The sequence below is a fragment of the Canis lupus genome, chromosome 35 (genome assembly GCF_048164855.1).
Source record: "Canis lupus baileyi chromosome 35, mCanLup2.hap1, whole genome shotgun sequence".
NCBI lineage: Eukaryota > Metazoa > Chordata > Mammalia > Carnivora > Canidae > Canis > Canis lupus.
This window is the reverse complement of record NC_132872.1, coordinates 24,224,441-24,247,293: the sequence shown is the minus strand read 5'-3', so window position 1 is coordinate 24,247,293 and position 22,853 is coordinate 24,224,441. Positions and strand designations below refer to the sequence as shown.

Below are 22,853 nucleotides of genomic sequence, written 5' to 3'. Positions count from 1 at the left end.
TGAACCATATCCTATGTCTCTTCTGGATTATAAAACTTCCTCCTTTCTGCCATCATGAGTGCCTTTTCCACCCCTCTCCGGTTGCTCTGACCTTCATTTCCTATCACAGGCTTCATGCATGCCTCAGGTCAACAAGAGACTTAAGTAGAAACCCAAGGTCAAACTTCATAGCATTGAAATTCTTGCACAGTAGGAAATGTGGGTTGTGAGGAAAGGTCAAGGAGAGTTTATTGATTCTCAGAAAATAATTTGTACACAGATGTTTAACTTTCATTTTACTCCATTTCAGTACTTCCTCAAGAGGCAAGCTTGATAATAAATCAAACTCATGGGACTGCTCCTGGAGTACAGGTTGTATTTGGAGGCTCAAAAAAAAAAAAAAAAAAAAAAAAGGTCCAGATGGAAAAGTTTGGGTTTTAGACAGCTGTAGTTTTATTTAGTCTCAATCCTGCTGTCGTAAATCACTATTCTGCTCCTTTACCAGTCTCCCTATTGCTTTCTCAAATAACCACTCTCTCAGTCAAGAAAACAATTACTATGAAAGGGAAGGGATTTGTTTTGGGAGGAATAAATTTTGTTTGTAATTGGCTGAAGGGCATGAATTATTTTAACATCAGTGATGTTTAAATTGCTGATACCATTTTCAAAGTCACTTTATTAAATTAAGAGGCTAGAACCTTGGCTTAGTTAGTGGATTTCTCTTTGATTTCCAGGTATTGGATATTTTTACTTAAAATTCTGAATACAAATGCCAATTTTTGATCTTTTGATAACATATGTTATTGGAGAACATCTAGTATAGAATATGGTGCTTAGGAGTGTGCACATGAGAATTGGGGGAAAAAAGTACATGAATAGGAAAAAAGAAAACGCTCTGGAGTCTGGCTGCCTTGTTGAAATGCCAGTGTCACCACTTACTGACTAAACTTGAGCAAGTTACTCAACATTTCTGTGCTTCAGTTTTCTTAATATGGGGGTAATAATAAGCCTACCTTATAGAGCTGTTATTAAATGATTAAATGAGTTAATACACTTCCAGGTTTAAGATGACATCTAGGACACTATAAGCCCTCAACAGATGTTAAATACTGTTTTTAATTTATAAATTTTTAGATAATTTAGTGCACAGATTTCTCCACTCCCTGAATAGATGCCTTGAATTGACCTAGATTGGGCCTTTGGATTGAAATTCAACTTATCAAACTGAAGGTCTACAGTAGGTATAATCATTAAGTTTGACTGATTGTTTAAAACATTTTTTTAAAAGGATTTATTTATTTATTTATTTTGAGAGAGAGAGTGAGAGAGCTTGTGTACACAAAGGAGGGGGTGGGGAGAGGGAGAAGGAGAGAGGAAGCAGACTCTCAGCACACTCAGTGTGAAGTCTGAGGCGGAGCTGGATCTCTCACCATGAGATCGTGACCTGAGCCGAAACCAAAAGTCAGATGCTCCACCTACTAATCCACCCAAGTGCCCCTCAACTGATTAATTTAAAACAGAAACAGAAACAGTTCTAAGAATTGCTATATCTTCCTGCATTAAAAAAGTATTTATACTGTGCTACACCATCAGGGAAATTTTATTACAACACTTAACCAGGTTATTGAAATATGTAACTGGGTAGTTCATGTTGAATAACTTTTACCTTAAGGAAAAGCTCTACTTTACATATTTTATTTGTTTAAATTGTTGAGTTTCTTTTCACAATGGAATAAGCTTTCCTAAATATTGTCTTCTCATTTAAGAGGAGGAATCTTTATCCTCATCCAAATATTTTGAATTCCTGGTCTGCAACAAATGACAGATGCCAGGATGTTACAACCCTTAAAGAATTGGAGCCAGACACTAGAGCCTTCTTATGGATTTTCTCTAAGGAAAGATAATTTTATTCCTGCACTTAATTAAACTAGATTTTTCAAAACAGATTTTAATTTTGTCTAGTTTAGAAGAAATGTGATTCATGTTTTCCATTTGGAAGTTTTAATATTTTATGCTACTTTCTCAGGCAGCATGAAGTGTTTTACATCTGGTTTTCCATGTTGTGTGGTAAAGATATTGAAAATAAGGCTAATATTTCTGGAAATATTACTTATAATTTAAGAAAATATAGGGAAATATTAATATTATACTGATGTTATAAAAGAAAATACTTCTATTAAACACATTCCAGTGTTTGAATCCTCAAGTAACTTGAAGCTGACGCTTACCCTCCCTGTTTTCCCTGTGTGAAGGCAGCACTGTGAGGAGAGGCCGGTAGCACTTGATTAGTAGCCAAGAGATCTGAGTTAACTCCACTTGGCCATCAATTAATTACTGATCTAGAACAAGTTACTCTTTTTTTTTTTAATTTTTTTATTTATTTATGATAGTCACAGAGAGAGAGAGAGGCGCAGAGAAGCAGGCAGAGGGAGAAGCAGGCTCCATGCACCGGGAGCCCGACGTGGGATTCGATCCCGGGTCTCCAGGATCGTGCCCTGGGCCAAAGGCAGGCGCCAAACCGCTGCGCCACCCAGGGATCCCGAACAAGTTACTCTTTATGTAGAATGGGGATGTTGGATTAATGAATAGCTAATGTCATTTTTATGAGTCAGTAGGTTTATTTACTTTTAATTATTTATTTAATTATTTTTTAATTATTTATTTTAATTAATTATCTATATTTTATTTATTTTTTCAATTAAATTTTAAATTATTTATCTATTTATATTTTATTTATTTTAATAATTATTAATATTAATATTATTTAATAATAAATAATTTTATTTTATTTTAATAAATAATTTAATTATTTTTAAATTAATTTTTTAATGCTTTATTTTTTAATTGGAGTTCAATTTTCAACATATAGCATATCACCCGGTGCTCATCCTGTCAAGTGCCCCCCTCAGTGCCTGTCACCCAGTCACCCCATCCCCCCCACCTCCCTCCCTTTCACTACCCCTTGTTCGTTTCCCAGAGTTAGGAGTCTCTCATGTTCTGTCTCGCTTTCTGATATTTTCCACTCATTTTCTCTCCTTTCCCCTTTATTCCCTTTCACTATTTTTTATATTACTCAAATGAGTCCGTAGGTTTAAAAACTAGTTAAACAAAAGAAGCAAAGCACTTAATCTTTCTGGGTCTCACTTTCTTTACTTAAAATGCAGAGGCTTAAGAATACCTATACTACCTTTGTAGGTAATTTAGGTATTTCAGGGGACAGGGTCTTGAACTGAGGAGCAAAAGGTGTTAAGATTGTGATTATGACAGAAGAGTGGTAGCTTAGTTTGGCTTAATATCCTCAACCAAAATGCAAATGCCAAAGAGGTCAGTCAGCAAATGTTTGTTGAGTACCATCTATGCATCTGTCATTTCATTGGACCTGGAGATAAGAGACATTAAAACAATAAATATAAAAGAAAGTAAATTCTAAGGAAGGCTGTTTGGCAATAATGAAAAGAACAAATGGAATGAAAATTAAAAACAAAACAAGAGCAGAGATCAACAAAACCAAAAGCTTAGTTTTTCGAAAACATGAATTTAAACAGATAAATCTCCAGTGAGATTTGTCAAGACAAAAAGGCATATGTGAAAGGGAATAGAAGGGAAGGGAGAAGAAATGAGTAGGAAATATCAGAAAGGGAGACAGAACATAAAGACTCCTAACTCTGGGAAATGAACTAGGGGTGGTGGAAGGGGAGGAGGGCCGGGGGTGAGGGTGAATGGGTGACGGGCACTGATAGGGGCACTTGACAGGATGAGCACTGGGTGTTATTCTGTGCCAGTGAAAATTCGGATTAGTACAACTCCTATGGGGCAAGCTGGATATAACTGTCAAAGTGACAAATGTGTACTCTTAGGCTCAGAATTCCAATTCTGGGAATTATTCTCTAGATGAATTTGTACAGTTGCAAAGTAGAATATGTACAGGGGAATTTTGAAACAATGATCGAGAACAACACAAGTGTCCAACAGTAAGGGGTCAGTTAAATAAATTAGGGTATAGCCATACAATGGACTATAATACAGCTGTAAAAGGGGAGATGAAAGTTCTCTATGAACCGCTGTGGAAAGATTTTCAACATTCATCGTCAAAAGTATAAGAGCAAAAGCTACAGAAAGGAGAAGAAGAAAGTAAGATGATAGATTCACATCGCTCGTAGAAAGATTGGAAAAATTGTAGAAATTACTTGTATATATTTAGGGATGACATCAAGATTATATATACCTTTGTTGTTTTTATTTTCTGGCTCTGTGAATATAAAACCTATTAAAATATAGAATAAAATAAAGCAGTGATTTAGAAAAACTAATCAAATCACAAGCCAACACCATTGAAAACCTTATCCTAGCTAATATAAAAAACTTTGGCCAGGTGGCAATTTTCTAAAAAAAGAAATATAGATAATCAAATTTACCCCCAAAGGAAGGAAAAAAAAACCTAACCAACATTGTAACCATTAAAATAGTTGACTTAATAGCAACCCTCCGCACCCCCCTCCAAAAAGCAAAAACTGACTACAAATGGTATGTATTGATTACCTTAGATATAATAATAGTATAAAATACGATATAAAAGATAAACGACAATTTCAGTATGGTGTGATCTCTGGGTGTAGAGGGAAAGGAATGTTGATAAAAAGGAGTACAAAGGGCTTCAACTCTTTCTGTAAAGTTTTATTATGTATTTCTTAAAAAGTCCAAAGCAAAGCTGAGAGAAAGTCACTATCTCTTAAAACTGGCTTTGGGTTAGTGAGGGATGTTTTATACTCTGTACGTTGTGTGTTTGAAGCATTCTACAACTTAGAGATTCACGTATTCCCTTGGTTACACAGAGAAGTTTGTCATATAACAATGATGATTAAATCTGTCTCGGTAGATCTTAAGCTTTTTGAGGTCTGGGTTGTCTCTTATTTTTCTTTTATACCAATAGACTTTATTTTTAGCGAAGTTTCAGGCTATGGTAAAATTAAACAGAAAAAGTATAGAGTTCCCATTTATTCCCTCTCTCATCACCCATTCCCCTCCATATCATCCCTTATTATTAATATCTACACTGGTGGATTGTTTTGTTATAATTAATGAACCAATATCAGTGCACTATTAATTAAAATGCATTTTGCATTAGAGTTCATTCTTTGTGTTGTACGGTTCTGTGGATTTTGACCAACACCCCATGACAAATCCACTATGGCAATGTCATACAGAATAGCTCACTGCCCTAAAAGTCCCCTGTGCTTCACCGATTCATTCCTCTCCCTTTCCCAAACCCCTGATCTTTTTACTGTCTCTGTAGTTTTTCCTTTTCCAGAATGTCATATTTGGAATTAAATATGTAGGCTTTTTAGCCTGGCTTCTTTCACTTGGTTAAATATATTTAAGATTCCTTCATATCTTTTAGGGGCTTCATAGCTCATTTCTTTTTATGGCTAAATAATATTCCATTGTATGGATATACCACAGCTTTTTAAAAAATCCATTTATCTGTTGAAGGGCATCTTGTTTGCTTCCAGTTTTTGGTGGTTACATATTCAGCTGCTGCAAACATTTATGTGTAGCTTTTTATGTGGGCATGAAGTGTCCACTCATGTGAGTAAACACTTCGAAGCACGGCTGCTGGATTGTGTGGTAAAACTCCGTGTAGCTTTATAAGAAACTGCTAAACTGTCTTCCAAACTGGCTGTACCATTTTCATTCCCACAAGCACTGGATGAAGCTTCTGTTGCTCCACAGCCTGGCTGGCATTCGGTGTTGAGAGTTTTGGATTTTAGTCGTTCTAATAGGTGTGTGGTGTCATTGCACTGCCGTTCACTTTGCACTTCCCTAATGACGTGTGATGTTGAGCGTATTTTCATATGCTTGTTTGCCATCTGTATATCTTCTTTGGTGAGATGTCTGTTCAGATCTTTTGCATACTTTTAATTATTTGCTTGCTTATTAATGAGTTTTAAGAGTTCTGGGTGTATTTTGGTTACCAGTCCTTTATCAGACATGTGATTTAGAAATATTTTTTCCCATTCTGTGTCTTGGTTTTTCCTTCTCTTAACAATGTTTTTTTGTGGAGCAGACATTTTAAATTTTTTTTGGAAGTTCCACTTATCTGATGTGTTTACCTATCCTTTTTCCTTCATGGATTGTACTTTTGCTGTTATATCTAAAAAGTCATCATCAACTGAAGGTCACTTAGATTTTCTTCTGTATTATCTTCTGGAAGTTTTATAATTTTGCATTTTATTTATTTTGTTTTCGTTTTTTTTAAATTTAATTTAATTTAACTTTTTTAAAGAACAGCTGCTGAAATTTTTTTTTTTTTAAAAAAGACTTTATTTATTTATTCATGAGAGACACAGAGAGAGAGAGGCAGAGACACAGGCAGAGGGAGAAGCAGGCACCATGCAGGGAGCCCAATGTGGGACTCGATCCCGGGACTCCAGGATCACACCCTGGGCCAAAGACAGGCGCTAAACTGCTGAGCCACCCAGGGATCCCCCTATATATATATATATATTTTTTTTTTTTTTTGGTTTTGCAGTTTATATTTAGATTTATGGCATAGTTATTTTTTGTGAAAATTGTTAAGTCTGAGTCTGGATTTATTTTTTTGCATGTTTCTGTCTAATTTTCCCAGCAACATTTATTAAAAGGACTATCCTTGGGGATCCCTGGGTGGTGCAGTGGTTTGGCGCCTGCCTTTGGCCCAGGGCACGATCCTGGAGACCCGGGATCGAATCCCACGTCGGGCTCCCGGTGCGTGGAGCCTGCTTCTCCCTCTGCCTGTGTCTCTGCCTCTCTCTCTCTCTCTCTCTCTCTGACTATCATAAATAAATAGATAAAAAATAAAATAAAGTAAAATAAAATAAAATAAAATAAAATAAAATGACTATTCTTTCTCCATTGAGTTGCTCTTACTCCTTTGTCAGAGATCAGTTGACTATGTCTGTTTGGGCTGTTTATGGGCCTGTTTATGGGTTCTCTATTTTGTTCTAATGATCTATTCGTCTCTTCTTTGCCAATACCACAATGTCTTGATTATTGTAGGTTTCACAATGTCTTGAAGTCACATATTCTCAGTGCTTCAACTCTGTTCTCCTTTAATTGTGTTGGCTATTCTAGGACTTTTACATTTGCATATAAACTTTAGTTTTCTTGATATACACAAAACAATTTTCTGGGATTTTGATTGGAATTGCATTAAATCTATAAATCAAGCTGTGAAGAATTGCTAATCTAAACATAATGAATCTTCTTATCCATGTGCATGAAATATCTCTCTACTTATTTAGAATTTCTTTTATCAGAAGTTTGTCATTTTCCTCATATAGGTTTTGTATGTATTTTGGTATATTTATATTCATGTATTTCTTTTTTTTTTTTTTTTTAAATTTTTATTTATTTATGATAGTTACAGAGAGAGAGAGAGGGAGGCAGAGACACAGGCAGAGGGAGAAGCAGGCTCCATGCACCGGGAGCCCGATGTGGGATTCGATCCCGGGTCTCCGGGATCACGCCCTGGGCCAAAGGCAGGCGCCAAACCGCTGCGCCACCCAGGGATCCCTTCATGTATTTCTTTTTTGGAAATTTTATTCCAAAATTTTATTTTATTTCATGTATTTTCTTTATATTCATGTATTTCTTTCTTTTAAATCCAAATCCAATTTACTTTTGCACATTAATCTTGTATCTCAAAATTTTACCATAATTGTTTATTAGTTCCAGAAGTTTTTTTGATGAATTACTGGGATTTCTGACATAGATAATCATGTCATCTCTGAATACAGACTTTTATTTCTTTCTCTCAACTTGAAATACCTTTTATTTCCTTTTCTTGTCTTACTGCATTAGTTATGACTTCCAGTATATTGTTGAATAAGAGTGGTGAGAAGGGAAATCCTTGCCATATTCTCCTCCTAGGGGAAAGCATCTAATTTTTCACCATTAAGTATGAGATGGGGTTTATGTTTTTTTGTGGTTGTTCTGTATCAGGTATATGTAGTTCTGTATTTTCAGTTTGCTAAGAGTTTTTAACATGACTGGAAATTGGATTCTGTTGAATGCTTTTTCTATATATATATATATATATTGATATGATCATTTGATTTTTCTTTTTTTAGCCTGTTGTTATGATGAATTACATTAATTGATTTTATTTTTTAATTAAAAATTATTTAAATTAAATTAATTAACATATAATGTATTATTAGTTTCAGAGGTAGAGGTCAGTGATTCATCAGTCTTATATAATACCCAGTGCTTGTTACATCACATGCCCTCCTTAATGTCCATCATTCAGTTACCTCTTCCTCCCACCTCCTCCCCTCCAAGGGCCCTCAGTTTGTTTCTTTTCTTTTTTTTTTTTTAAGATTTTATTTATTTATTTATGAGAGTCACAGAGAGAGAGAGAGAGAGAGAGAGAGAGTCAGAGACACAGGCAGAAGGAGAAGCAGGCTCCTCACAAGGAGCCCGATGTGGGACTCGATCCCCAATTCCGGGATTGAGGACCTGAACCAAAGGTGGGCACTCAACCGCTTAGCCATCCAGGCATCACTCAGTTTGTTTCCTACGAATAAGAGTCCCTTATGGTTTGTCTCTCTTTCTGATTTCACTTATTTTATTTTTCCCTCTCTTCCCCTATGATCCGCTGTTTTGTTTCTTAAACTCCACATATGAGTGAGATCATATGATAATTGTCTTTCTCTGATTGACTTATTTCACTTAGCATATCCTTTAGTTCCATCCATGATGTTGCAAATGGCAAGATTTCATTTTTCTTGATGGTTTTATATATATAGATCACATTTTCTTTTTCCATTCATCTGTCAATGAACATCTGTGCTCTTTCCATTGTTTAACTATTGCGGGCATTGCTGCTGTAAGCATTGGGGTGCAGGTGCCCCTTCAGATCACTGCATTTGTATCTTTGGGGTAAATACCCAGTAGTGTAGTGTAGCTGTCTTTTCAACGTTTTGTGGAACCTCCGTACTGTTTTCCAAAGTGGCCGCACCAGCTTGCATTCCTAGCAACAGTGGATAAGGGTTCCCCTTTCTCCACATCCTCCCCAAAATCTGTCATTTCCTGACTTGTTCATTTTAGCCATTCTGACTGGTGTGAGATGATGCCTCATTGTGATTTTGATTTGTATTTCTCTGTTGCCAAACGATGTGGAACATTTTTTCATGTGTCTATTGGTCATCTGTATGTCTTCTTTGGAGAAATGTCTGTTCATGTCTTCTGTCCATTTCTGTTTTGGATTATTTGTTCTTTGGGTGTTGAGTTTGAGAGGTTCTTTTTTTAAAAAAAATATTTTATTTATTTATGAGAGAGAGAGAGAGAGAGAGAGACAGAGAGACAGAGAGACAGAGAGAGGCAGAGAGAGAAGCAGAGAGAGAAGCAGGCTCCATGTAGGGATCCTGACGTGGGACTCAATCCCTGGACTCCAGGATCATGCCCCGGGCTGAAGGCAGGTGCTAAACCACTGAGCCACCCAGGGATCCCCTTGAGAAGTTCTTTATAGATTTTGTATACTAGCCCTGTATCTGATGTGCCATTTGCAAATATCTTCTACCATCCTGTAGGTTGTCTTTTAGTTTTGTTGACAGTTTCCTTTGTTGTACAAAAGCTTTTTATCTTGATGAAGTCCCAATAGTTCATTTTTGCTTTTGTTTCCCTTGCTTTTGGAGACGGGTCTAGCAAGAAATTGCTGTGGCCAAGGTCACAGAGGATACTGCAGAGTTCTCCTCTAGGATTTTGATGGATCCTTGTTTCACATTTAGGTCATCCATTTTGAGTCTGTTTTTCTGTATGGTGTGAGGAAATGGTCTAGTTTCATTCTACTACATGTCCAGTTTTCAGTTTTCACAACCATTTTTTGAAGAGACTGTCTTTTTTTTCTATTGGATATTCTTTCTTACTTTGTTGAAGATTAGTTGACTACAGAGTTGAGGGTCCATTTCTGGGTTCTCTAATCTGTTCCATTGATCTATGTGTCTGTTTTTGTGCCAGTGTCACACTATTTTGATGATTACAGCTTTGTAATATAGCTTGAAGTCTGGAATTCTGATGCCACCAGTTCTGTTTTCTTTTTCAACATTCCTATGGTTATTCAAAATCTTTTCTAATTCCATACAAATTTTAGGATAATTCGTTCTAACTCTGTGAAATAAGTTGATGGTATTTTGATAGGGATTACAATGAATGTATAGATTCCTCTAGGTAACATAGACATTTTAGCAATATTTGTTCTTCGAATTCATGAGCATGGAATATTTTTCCATTTCTTTGTGTTCTTCAATTTCTTTCATGAATGTTCTATAGTTTTCTGAGTTTAGATCTTTTACCTATTTGGTTAGGTTTATTTCTAGGTATCTTATGGTTTTGATGTAATTGTAAGTGGGACTGGCTCTTTAATTTCTCTTTCTTCTGTTTCATTGTTGGTGTACAGAAATGCCGCTGATTTCCGTGCATTGATTTTACAGCCTGCCGCTTTGCTGAATTCTTGTAAGAGTTCTAGCAATTTTGGGCTTGTCTTTTGGGTTTTCCACATAGAGTATCATGTCATCTACAAAGAGTGAGAATTTGACTTCTTCTTTGCTAATTTGGATGCCTTTTATTTATTTTTTGTTTTTGTTGTTGCCTGATATAGGCTAGGACTTCTAGTACTATATTGAATAGCAGTGGTCAGAGTGGACATCCCTGTCTTGTTCCTGATCTTAGGGGAAAGGCTCCCAGTGTTTCCCCATTAAGAATGATATTTGCTGTGGGCTTTTCATAGATGGCTTTTATGACATCGAGGTATGTTCCCTCTATCCCTACACTGTGAAAGGTTTTAAGAATGGATGCTATATTTTGTCAAATGCTTTTTCTGCATCTATTGAGAGGATAATATGGTTCTTGTCCTTTCTTATATTAATGTAGGGTATCATATTGATTGATTTGCAGATGTTGAACCACCCTTGCAGTCCCGGAATAAATCCCACTTGGTCATGGTGAATAAGTCTTTTAATATACCTTTGGATCCTATTGGCTAGTATTTTGGTGAGAATTTTAGCATTCCATGTTGGTCTGTAATATCTGTGATATTGGTCTGTAATTCTCCTTTCTGGTGGGGTCTTTGTCTGGTTTGGGATCAAGGTAATGCTGGCCTCATAGAAAGAGTTTGGAAGGTTTCCTTCCATTTCTATTTTTTGAAACAGCTTTAGAAGAACAGGTACTAATCTTTAAATGTTTGGTAGAATTCCCCTGGGGGGCCATCCATCCCTGGACTCTTGTTTGTTGGGAGGTTTTTAATGACCGCTTCAATCTCCTTGCTGGTTATGGGTCTGTTCAGATTTTCTATTTCTTCCTGATTCAGTTTTGGTAGTTCAGACATTTCTAGGAATGCATCCATTTCTTCCAGATTGCCTAATTTGTTGACATAATTGCTCATAACATGTTCTTATAATTGTATTTCTTCGGCGTTGGCTGTGATCTCTCCTCTTTCATTCGTGATTTAATTTATTTGGGTCCTTTCTCCTGTGTTTACCAATCTTATTAATTCTTTCAAAGAATCAGCTCTTAGTTTCATTTATCTGTCCTACTGTTCTTTTGGTTTCTATTTCATTGATTTCTGCTCTAATCTTTATTATTTCTCTTATCCTACTTGGTGTAGGCTTTATTTGCTGTTCTTTTTCCAACTCCCTTAGGTGTAAGATTAGGTTGTGTATTTGAGGTCTTTCTTGTTTTTTGAGAAAGGCTTGTATTGCTGTATATACTCCCCTCTTAGGACCACCTTTGCTGTCAATATGTGGAAATGAATTTCATTTGTGTATCTATTTTGTATCATTTAGTCTTGCTAAATTCACTTTTTGGTGGACATTAAGATTGTTGAAAGCATTTGGTGATGTCACTTGCAACAAAGAATGAACATTCTCAGGTGGCTCAGTAGTGAAGCACCTGCCTTTGGCTCAGGGCGTGATCCCCGAGTCTGGGATCGAGTCCCACATCGAGCTCCCTGAATGGAGCCTGCTTCTCCCTCTGCCTGGGTCTCTGCTTCTCTCTGTGTGTGTCTCTTGTGAATAAATAAATAAAATCTTTTAAAAAATGAACATTCTATTTCCTCCTTTCTTAACTTTATGCTTTTATTTTGTTTTGTTTTACCTTTAGCCCTGGGTTCAGTACAATGTTGAATGAAAGTGGCTACAGCAACTCTTCTGTCAATCCTAAGGGAGAAAGCATTCAATATTACACTATTAAGTTTGATGTTATTGATAGGTTCCTCATAGATGATTTTTATTAGCTTGAGGAAATTTCCTTTTATTTCTTGTTTGCTGAGAGTTAAAAGAATGTCAGATGCTTTTAGGCCCCTACACTTGTTGAAATAATCATATGGTCTTCCCACTTTTTTCTGTCATATGGTGAATTAAATTATTTGATTTTCTATTGTTAGACCAACTTTGCACTCCTGGTATAAACCTCACTTGGCCATGATTTATTATCAGTTCTATGTATTGCTGGATTTGGTTTGCTACCTTTAAAGAATTTTTGCATCTGTGTAACTGAGATTTATTGGTCTGTACTTTTCTGCTTTTGTAATATTTTTGTCAGATTTGGTATCAGAATTATCTTGGCATTGTGGAATATACGGGAAGCTTCTCTCTTTCTCTATTTTCTGAAAGAATTTACATGAGGCTGGTATTATTTCTTCCCTAATTCACTGGTAAAACTGTGTGGGCTAGTAGTTGGTTGCTTTCAAGATTTTTTCCTTATCTTTGAGATTCAGAAGTTTGACCATGGTATGTGTAAGTGTGGTTTTCCTTGTATTTATTTTGCTTGGGTTGTGTTGAGCTTCTTGGATCTATAGGTTAAAGTTCTTAGCCAGATTTAAGAAATTTTGACCGTAATTTCTTTTGGTATATTAAATGTCCTATTCCTTCTTTCTTTCTGGAACTCCAGTTGTATACATATTAGACTGCTTTATATTGTCTCACATGTCCCTGGAACTCTGTTTTTTTTTTTCTATCTTATTTTTCTTCCCAGATTTGAGGGGAGTTTACATATAGACTTTGAGCCACGAAGTAGTGCCCTTGGTGGAAATACTGTGTAAACTTGGAATAGCCTTCAGTTTCTGTCTGCTTTTCATTGCTGTCCAAAGTCCCCAAGTAGTTTCCTTTCTCTTTCCTCTTCCTCTTCCCCCTCCTTCTCCTCTCCTTCTCCTTTCCTCCTCCTTCTCCTACCCCCCCCTTTCCCACCTCCTCCTCTTTCTTGACAACTTTTGTCCAGAATTTAAAAGTGTTATCTGTGGGAGGCTTAAATTATACAATCTATTCCATCATTATTGGAGCTGGAACTCTGCTTTCTGTATTCTTAAGCTTAGTTAATACATTCACCACCCACCCTACCTTCAATGTAGAGATACCAGTGTGCCCAACTCAAAATAACTAGTCACCAGATCCTTACAATCCTGTCTCAGACATGCTTCCTGAATCTGTTGAGACTTAAATTCCTTAGAGCCACTGCCCTAGATCTGATCCCCATTCAACTGGCTTTCCTTGCCCCCCCACCTCAGTCACTTCCTATATTACTTGAGATATCTTTCTAAAACCACATTTTTTATTATGTTACTACTTTGTTTTAAGATCTCTCTAGACTCTTGCAGGATTAAATCTCATTGGCTTGGTCTATAAACCCTCTCACAATCCAGTTTGCGTCCTGCTGTTGCTCCACATAGAACCAATATTCCTGATTTGTTAAGCGTTGCTATGTTCCTTGAACACATCAGAACTTTCCATATTTTTGTGGTTTTGCACTTTGTATCCTGCCTATTTGGGGCTATTCTTTTTATTTGGCTTTTCTAGATTCAGCCTTAAAATCTGATTCAGGGATCCCTGGGTGGCGCAGCGGTTTGGCGCCTGCCTTTGGCCCAGGGCGCGATCCTGGAGATCCAGGATCGAATCCCACATCGGGCTCCGGTGCATGGAGCCTGCTTCTCCCTCTGCCTATGTCTCTGCCTCTCTCTCTCTCTCTCTCTCTCTCTCTCTCTCTCTGGGTGTGTGTGTGTGTGACTATCATAAATAAAAAAAAAAAAAAACAAAAAACTGATTCAAATACCACTTCTTCTGGAAAGTTCTCCCTGAATAAATTACTTCTGTCCTCAACATCTCTCTTCTTTGTTCTTGAAGTACTTACAAATCTGCATGTTGGCTTAGTTGGCTGGTCTATCTATCTATCCATCCATCCATCTCATCTATATAATCTCCCGTTTCCCCCAGTAGATACTAATCTCCTTGATCAAGGTATTGTTCTTTCAAATGTAGTTTTTTGGTCTTTATAATCTTTTGTAATCATTGTATGTACTGTTTAAATTCTCAATGTGTATTTTTGTTGATGATAATATTACAAAAAAATTACTTCTCCACTGGTACTCAAAGTAATTGTTTTACATATAGAAATCAAAGGCCACAGATCCAAAAGGAGAAACTGATCAGCCAGTTGGTGTACTATTCTATTATTTATTGTTTTTTTTTTTTGTTTGTTTTTTTAAGGATCATTAGCCTCCTCATCAACCATCCCTATAGACTTCTGCAGGAATGGTGGAACCTGGGAAAATGGCAGATGTGTTTGTCCAGACTTGTGGAAAGGACGGAGGTGTACCATTGGTAAGTTATTTGGAATGGTACTAGGGTATGAGGTTTAGGTGACTTGTGTTAATAAGGACAGCAGCAAAGCTTCCTGAAGCTTCTGTTAATAATTTAGTAACAATGGCTATAATTATGGTGGCTTTGGGATCCCTGGGTGGCGCAGCGGTTTGGCACCTGCCTCTGGCCCAGGGCCTGATCCTGGAGACCCGGGATCGAGTCCCACATGGGGCTCCCTGCATGGAGCCTGCTTCTCCCTCTGCCTGTGTCTCTGCCTCTCTCTCTCTCTGTGTCTATCATGAATAAATAAATAAAAATAATGATGGTGGCTTTAAGATGTGTTTGTTAGCTTAATAGTAAAAGTGGAGTATTCTTTTTGGGCTACTTACCTGTATGTTCAATTTACCTAGTGTATTTCCCAACTTTCCAGTTTGTGTGTAACCTGACAGATGCTTTTCCTTCTTGTTGCAGTGCCTATTCAGGGCAAGGGGTGGTATGGTTTCCTCAGGTCCTTTCAGTTAGTGATACGCTATATTATCCCATTTCAAATATCACAGTTCTAACATATTTAACTTTTCTGAAATCAAGGCACATCTTCCTATCCAAGGCTATATTTAGATGAAGCTTTTGCCTTTTTATCCTTTCTCTTGATAAGATGTTATTAAATTAGTTTGACTTCAGGCAGTGTTCTCAGAATCAAAGTTCAAAGCCACTTTTATTTTTTTTTTAATTTTTAAAATTGTTTTAAAGATTTATTTATTTATTCGTGAAAGACACACAGAGAGACAGAGACAAAGACAGAGACAGAGACAGAGACATAGGCAGAGGGAGAAGCAGCTCCCTGGAGGGAGCCCAATGCAGGACTCAATCTCAGGACCCCAGGATCATGACCTGAGTCAAAGGCAAATGCTCAACCACTGAGCCACCCAGGTGCCCCACCACTTCTTTTTTAAATTAAAGTACAGTTGACACACAGTGTTACATTAGTTTTAGTGTACAACATAGCTTTTATGTACAACATAGTGATTTAACAATTCTATCCATTATGCTTGCTCACCACAAGTGTAGCTCCCATCTGTCACCATACAATGCTATTATGATACCATTGAACTGTATCACTTATGCCGCAGTTTTTATTCCTGTGACCTATTCATTCCATAACTGGAAGCCTGTATCTCCCACTTGCCTTTTCCTATTTTGCCCATCCTCCCCCACCTTTTACCTCTGGCAACCATTCTTTTATTCTCTGTGTTTATAGGTCTGGTTCTGCTTTTTGTTTTTCATTTATTTTGTCTTTTAGATTCCACATATAAGTGAAATAATATGTATTTTTCTTTTTCTGTCTATTTCACCTAGCATAATACCCTCTAGGTCCATCTATGTTGTTGCAAATGGCAAGGTCTCATTCTTTTTCACAACTGAGTCATACATGCACACACACATACACACACACACACACACTCTTAGGCTGCTTTCATGTCTTGGATATTGTAAATAATGATGCTTCAAAGCTGCATCTTCATCTGCAGTATGCTTCCCAATACTCGGTACACTTTATGCTGACTGCCTAGGAGCCAGAGCCCTAGAAATACACTCCTATAATTTGCTACATTCCTACGAGTCAGTATATCTCACATGCTCCATGACTTTGGTCTTTTTTCTTTGACCCACATCCTCATGGTACCCTTTGGTACTACAGGTTCTATATCTTTAATTTTTAAGATTTCAACTAATTTGATTTCATGATCCTTCTGATGTGTCAGTGATCACATTCTACTTACCTCTACCAAGTTACATATTGTGCACATTTTAACTAGAACCCATTATCTAACATACTAGTTTTTCTAATGGTATTAGCTGAACCAGATAAAAGAGTATGAAGTGTCTGGTGGGTCAGTGGGTCCTAAAGTCTTCTATTTTCCTTCAAATTATACTGAATAGGTTTTGAACTTTGACTTTTATCTGGTTTGAAAATTTAAGAAGAAAATTATTATTTATGATGAAAAAAATGTTTCATTTTCATTACAGCTAATTTCTGTGAAAACAGTACCTATGAAAGTTTTACTTTTGACAGAATTCCAGTGGGAAAATATGGATCTTCTCATCAAAGGTGTGATAAGGACACATTAAATGGTATGTGTTTTTCCAAACATCTCCTGTGTAAGTATACGAATCACTATGCTGGGTCAGAGCTATCATCCCTCCAACTAGTATTAAGCCCCTGGAAGAGGCATCAAAGAAGGCCTTGTGAAAGGGTTTGGCTCTGTTTTATGATGCCAATGTTCAAAATTTAGGATACAACTTCACATAATTCTAATTCTCCTAAAAACTGTAATATGGATCAGTTATAAATTCCTTTTAATCCATCATTTTCCATTGGTTTATTTTCCCAGTTTCATCCATGTCCTGGAATTTGAACATATTAATATCTATTCATTGAGTTATATAATTTGTCTGAATTTTAAACATTAGTTATAGATTTGTACCATATCTACTTTCTTTTTTTTTTTCATATCTACTTTCAAACTTCTATCTTTCTAGGTAGAAATGGTCAGTTAAGTCTGTCCACACTTGGTAGTTCTTCATCTCCTTGGTCATTTTAGTTATCCATTTTGGAACATTCTCCAGCTTCATCACACTTTTCTTGAAGCACGACAACCTTGCTTGCATAGAGACATTCCAAGAATAAAGGAGCAAATAACATTTTCTAATTTCTTATATGCTCCCTGTTGATATGTAGGATTTTGACAAGCCGTTTTATTGCTGTATTGGGTTATATCTTCCAAGAATAGCCCTTAAAAATTCAAAAATTCCTTTCCTGACAGCTCAGAGCCCATTATGCCATATGATTTTCCCTTAATGTTTTATCTGAACTTTGTTTGCATTGACTTCCATTTGACCAGTCCCCTATTTCTCACACCTTCCTGCAGGATATCATTTCCTACAGAATAAGATATCTCAGTAACACAGCCAATTCTAGATCATTTATGAAGATGCTTGATAGAAATTCTGTCAGTAATAACCCTGCGGAGAATTTCACATTTTATTTAGATACTTCTTATTATGTATGTCAAGGGCTCTTTGAAACACTGCAGTACTTACAGGTACTGGTCTTTCTTCTTTGTTTCTTTATCTTCTTTATTCTAAGAGATTATGTAGACCAGTATTCCATTTGCAGAATTCAAATAGCCTCTGCTCACATATATCATGCCTACTCAAATATTCATGATCCTATTTACATAGGTCCTTCTAGCCTCTTGATTGAAAGCTCAGAAAGTAAAAGATAAGCGGAAGGGGTTTCATGTATTGGTACTTACTTCTTATACTGTATGGTATCCAGGAATACCTATTGTCTTAATTTTTCATGTTTTGTATATCTTAAATATTTCATTATAATTTATAAAAGAGATACAACTACAAAAAATAGCTGTGGGCTACTGAATGAGGAGCAGTGTAAAAAAGTCAGTAATGTGCTCATCAAAGGACATCACATTTGTTTGATATATATTATGTTTTTGGGACAAGAGAATCACCATCTTTCATTTGGCTCTTTTATTTGGTTATATGTTTTTTTCTGAGCAACACTTATGAACAGGTTTATTTTTTACACCTTTGAATTTCAAATTGAGCCTATAAAATAATTTTAGAGATATAGATTCCAGCTATTGGCAAATTTGCTTTTAGTTTCATATTAAGAATTACTTCTAAATTATTTAAGTTGATATAGTAAATGACCAAAATATTTTCACTGATTTTGAGTGGGTATATTCATTCATATAGGTAATATATAGGAAAAAATGTATTAAACGAATAAAATTCTACATATATATTTGAAATTTTCATTATGTCATAAAGTAGAGGTGGAGCCATTATGTAAGTTAAGAGTGGCTTTAACCTTCTACTTTGTATCTCTAATTTCAGTGTTTCTAGGTGTTACCTCAAGAAGCAGCTGCTAGAAGCTACTCCTGAGAAAATTTCACCTTCTGATAGCTGTCTCTAATGAGAGCTGGAGGTGATTTTATCTATTAATAGCCTCTTAAGCATTAGCCACAGGAGGACACTGAGGTAGGGAGGCTCAGCGATAATTACAGGAAATAGACCCAATGATTCAAAAAGTATTTATTGAGAGCCAACCAGGTATCAAATAGGTGCTACAATACAGTGGAACTCTTTGCCTTTCAGGTGTTCCTCAGATTTGGATAAAGAAGGAAAGATCGATTGATTGATTCAATACTTAGTAGGAATTTTTCATACTGTTTCTGATCTCTCAACCTTCATCATATCCGATTCAAAGCCCTATGTCCCTAGTTGTTGGAAGGCACATCTTCCTTGCAGACTTCAAAAGGAGGAAATAGTTGGCTGGTCTTTTGATTTTCGGATTTAAAAATCAAGATAAGTGACATCTGCCTAAAAGTTTCCTGTAGTGACTACCCGATTCACTTTTCCATTGCTGTGTATTACATCATCCCAAATTCCATGGCTTCAAAGAATAATGATTTAGATTTTTCATAGATCTCTGAGTTGATGGACTGGTGGAATGTGCAAGATGACCTCACTCACATGGTGCTTTGTTGCTGGTTGTATGGCCTCAATTGTCTTCCACATAGCCTCTCACCCTCTAGTAGATTAGAGCTGCTTCCCCACACAAGAGTCTCCGGACAGTGTCCCAAGACAGAAAGGCTGCAACTTCAAGTCTTGAGGCCCAGGTTCTGGAACTCTCACAGAACATTCTCTTGGTCAATGCAAGTGATAAGTCCAGTCCAGATTCAGAAAATGGAGAAGTGGGAGTCGCAAAATCACACAGAAGGGGATGTGTACAGGAGCAGAAAATTGCTAGTGCATCTTGCCATCTTTGCAAACAGTCTTTTTTTTTTTCTTTTTATTAAAGCGGGCAATCCAATGACAACGCGGCTGTGCAATATTACTAAGTATGGAGTGATAGTATTACAAAACGTGACCATAGGAAATTGCAATGAAAATCTGGAAACCCTGGCAAAACAGGTATGCCACAGAGGCCATGGGCTGGGCAACTGGAGAAAGTTCGGACTATGTAAGTCTGTTCTTTAAATACCTAATGGCCAATGCGTTTAAAACTCTCATATTAGAAATAACAAAAACTGGTAACTAAAACCACTCTTTTTTTTTTGAAGTTGATATCTGTTTGTGAAAAGGGACTACTGGACCTGTTGGTTCAGCAAATTTTAGCAAATGATGATCTATAACAGATTTTAAATAGCCTCATCTTTTTAGACCAATGAAGTGTTGACTGAAAATAGATCACTGACATTTGAGACCAAAGGGAATGTATTTTGATGGTCAACTGAATCAGATTAAAAATAAAGGGGGAGAAAAACAACAACCAAAAAAGACCTTTTGAGACCCTAATGCTCATCTCAGGGCTTATCTGTGAGCCAGTGAAGTAGGTAATACATATGATTAGATATTTTTTCAATTTTTTCATTAAATTATTTTAACCTAGTGTATACCTAAATGCAAATGCATGGAATGGCTAATATCTGGGGCCAAGAAAGGGGAGGAGAAGGAAACTTTGGTCCTTCTAAGTGTAGGGCATGTCAAATACATTATCTCATTTAGTTCTTCTAGAACCTCAGTTATTCTCATAGATAATTATAGTGATTATACTAATTATTGAGCAATTACTGTGTGCCAAATACTGTGTGACACTTTACATGTTATTTTATCATATTTAATTCTTACAACAACTATATAGTTATTAATGTACCTATTTTATAGATGAGGAAGCTATCTCTGAGAGGTGCAGTGAACCATAGCCAAAAAGGATTTTTATTTTAAAGTACACACTGTATCATGCTGGCTCCCTAATTGCAGATAGACAGGGTTAGGGGTAGAAATGGGGTTGGGAGTGGAGAGTAGAGGTGGATGCTAATGCCATAGTTTGTGCCAACTTCACAAACTGGGGGAAAGACCTCATGTTCTGGAGTCTCACTAACCAGTTTTTGGCTCTCAGCTCTGACACTTTTTTTTTTTAAGATTTTATTTATTTATTCATGAGAGACACACAGAGAGAGGCAGAGACATAGGCAGAGGGAGAAGGCTCCTTGCAGGGAGCTCGATGTGGGACTCCATCCCAGGACCCTGGGATCACGACCTGAGCCAATGGCAGATGCTCAACCACTGAGCCACCCAGATGCTCTGCAGCTCTGACACTTTTAATCTGAACTCTTTTACCTCTCTAAACCTTTAAACAGGGATGAGGATGCTCCATTCATAGTGTTGTTTTGTGTATTAAATGTGATAATACCTACAAAACATCCAGGGAAGTGCCTGGCCCAGAGCAGAGACCTAGCTATTGAATGAGAGCTTTCTTCATTTCTGTACATTGATTGAATATTGTTTTCAACTCTCCTCTGTGAATGGCCTGTAATCTTGGCTTGATTTTTGAAATAATGCTGCCATCTAGTGAAAAACACGTGCACATTAACACCTGGTGTTAGCCTCACAACACCAGAGCCAGGGGGCCAGCTGGTACCTGGAGATAGGGTTTAGTGTTTCCCAATCTGCGCTGAAAAGCTGTTTTAACAATTTCCAACCCCCTGCAGACCAATAATTTTGTAAAATGTAGTAAAAATTAATTATTAGGAAAATGGGATGAAAAAAGACAGATAAAATATAAATCTTTTTTTTCCTCTTTTAAAAAAGATTTATTTATTTATTACTGAAGTATCATTGACACACAGTGTTACATTAATTTTGGGTGTACAAAACAGTGATTAGAACAAGTCTATATGTTGTGCTATGCTCACCCAAGTGTAGCTACCATCTAAATATAAATCATTGAAACGAATCATTGGGTTCACCAGCATACAATTGTGTAAGTTTCTGACCAGTTACCCTCAGTTTCTGTGCTTGCCTTCCTATGAAGCCTGTAACAAACAGTGAATCAACATTGGGTCATGGATCCCACCTTGAGGAGCATTGATCTACCTATGGCAGTTCATTAATCCTGGCCCATAGTAAGAGCTGGAAAACCCACCAGCCTGCATGTACTGTGTCTTTTACTCAAGGAGAGAAGCAAACATGAAGAACCAAGTGGATGTTCATGAGATTATCAGCTAAATTCCAGCTTATTCCCACCTGCAATTGCTTGCAAAGTGTTTAGACATAGCTGTATGAAGTTAGGGTTTTTGTTTTTTTCTTAAACAGATAGACAACATCTCGTCACAGTCTCTGAATATTTCCAATGAAGCTCAGATTTTAACATCTGATGCCAAGAGACTAACTCCTGACAATGTCACTTCTGCTACTAGAGTGGTTGGGCAGATCTTCAACACATCCAGAAATGCTTCCTCTGAGGTAAAACTCATAAGCTTTTTAAAAAGGGGGAGGGGGAGGGAAAAAAAAGACATGGAAAGAAAGACAAAACTAGAAATCACTTTACTTGGTTCAATAGTAAGTATGAGAGTTATACTACGTGTTGTGGGCTATGTTTCCACTATCAGAGCCCTGCAGTCTTACTTAGTTTCTGCTTCTGTGTGTGTCTGCTTTGGTGTTCCTAGGGTTGGGGTAGAGGTTCTGTGAAGGACCTCGCTTTGAGGCCGAATTCAGAAACCTAAGCTTCCTGAAGGACTCAATTTAAAATTTCACCATGTGTTACCTTTATTCTCTCTGCTATCTAAAATGACACCTTGAATTTTGAAAAATATCTGCCTCTAGATTACCGTTCTAATGGTGCCACTTGACCCCATAATAATGCTTGATAATGGTGGTGAGGATTGTATATGACACATGTCTTCTACGATGATTGTTTGCTGCCTTCTTCCTGGCAGGCGAAAGCTGTTGCTGTAGCCACAGTGAGTCAACTTCTAGAAGCCAAAGAAGATGTTTTTCAAAGTGCTGCTGCTGCTACTGACTATGATGATACCTTTGCAACGTAAGCACAATTCCAGTTGGTAAAGAAGACGTCACAAAGTGCTAGTTAGTTTCCTGGGTTACAGCATTGAGAAAGATGTCTTGATTTCTCTCATGGATGCACTAACTGGCTGATTCCTGGGAATGCAGACCGAAGTCTTGGCTTTCCACCTTTCCCAGATCACCTGATCTGATCTTCATTGCTTAGACAGAGTGGTACATGTGAACTCCTGTTTCCTGGGGAGGCCACGGCTCAGGAGGTAGAGAACAACTGGGCTGATTCAGATTAGAACCTCTGTTCCTAGCTTTCCCTTGGGTGTGGCCAAAGGTCAACCTGCAGGCACAGTAGGAGCTCTTCCAACTGTTTTCTCAATGTAC

The 22,853-nt window shown here is 37.0% G+C and overlaps 1 protein-coding gene across 2 annotated transcripts in view; it reads left to right on the top strand.

Annotated features, from left to right (window-relative positions):
• Positions 1-22,853, top strand: part of ADGRG7 (adhesion G protein-coupled receptor G7) — a 66,462-nt gene that overhangs the window by 4,489 nt on the left and 39,120 nt on the right. Inside the window, exons 2-6 of one of the 2 annotated variants that reach the window (XM_072811906.1) lie at positions 14,493-14,606; positions 16,614-16,718; positions 19,474-19,586; positions 21,771-21,920; positions 22,394-22,497. In XM_072811906.1, coding sequence (XP_072668007.1) covers positions 14,493-14,606; positions 16,614-16,718; positions 19,474-19,586; positions 21,771-21,920; positions 22,394-22,497 — 586 coding nt within the window. Of the gene's footprint in view, positions 1-14,492; positions 14,607-16,613; positions 16,719-19,473; positions 19,587-21,770; positions 21,921-22,393; positions 22,498-22,524; positions 22,736-22,853 lie in introns of those variants that run through there. The other variant, XM_072811907.1, reaches the window with a different exon arrangement.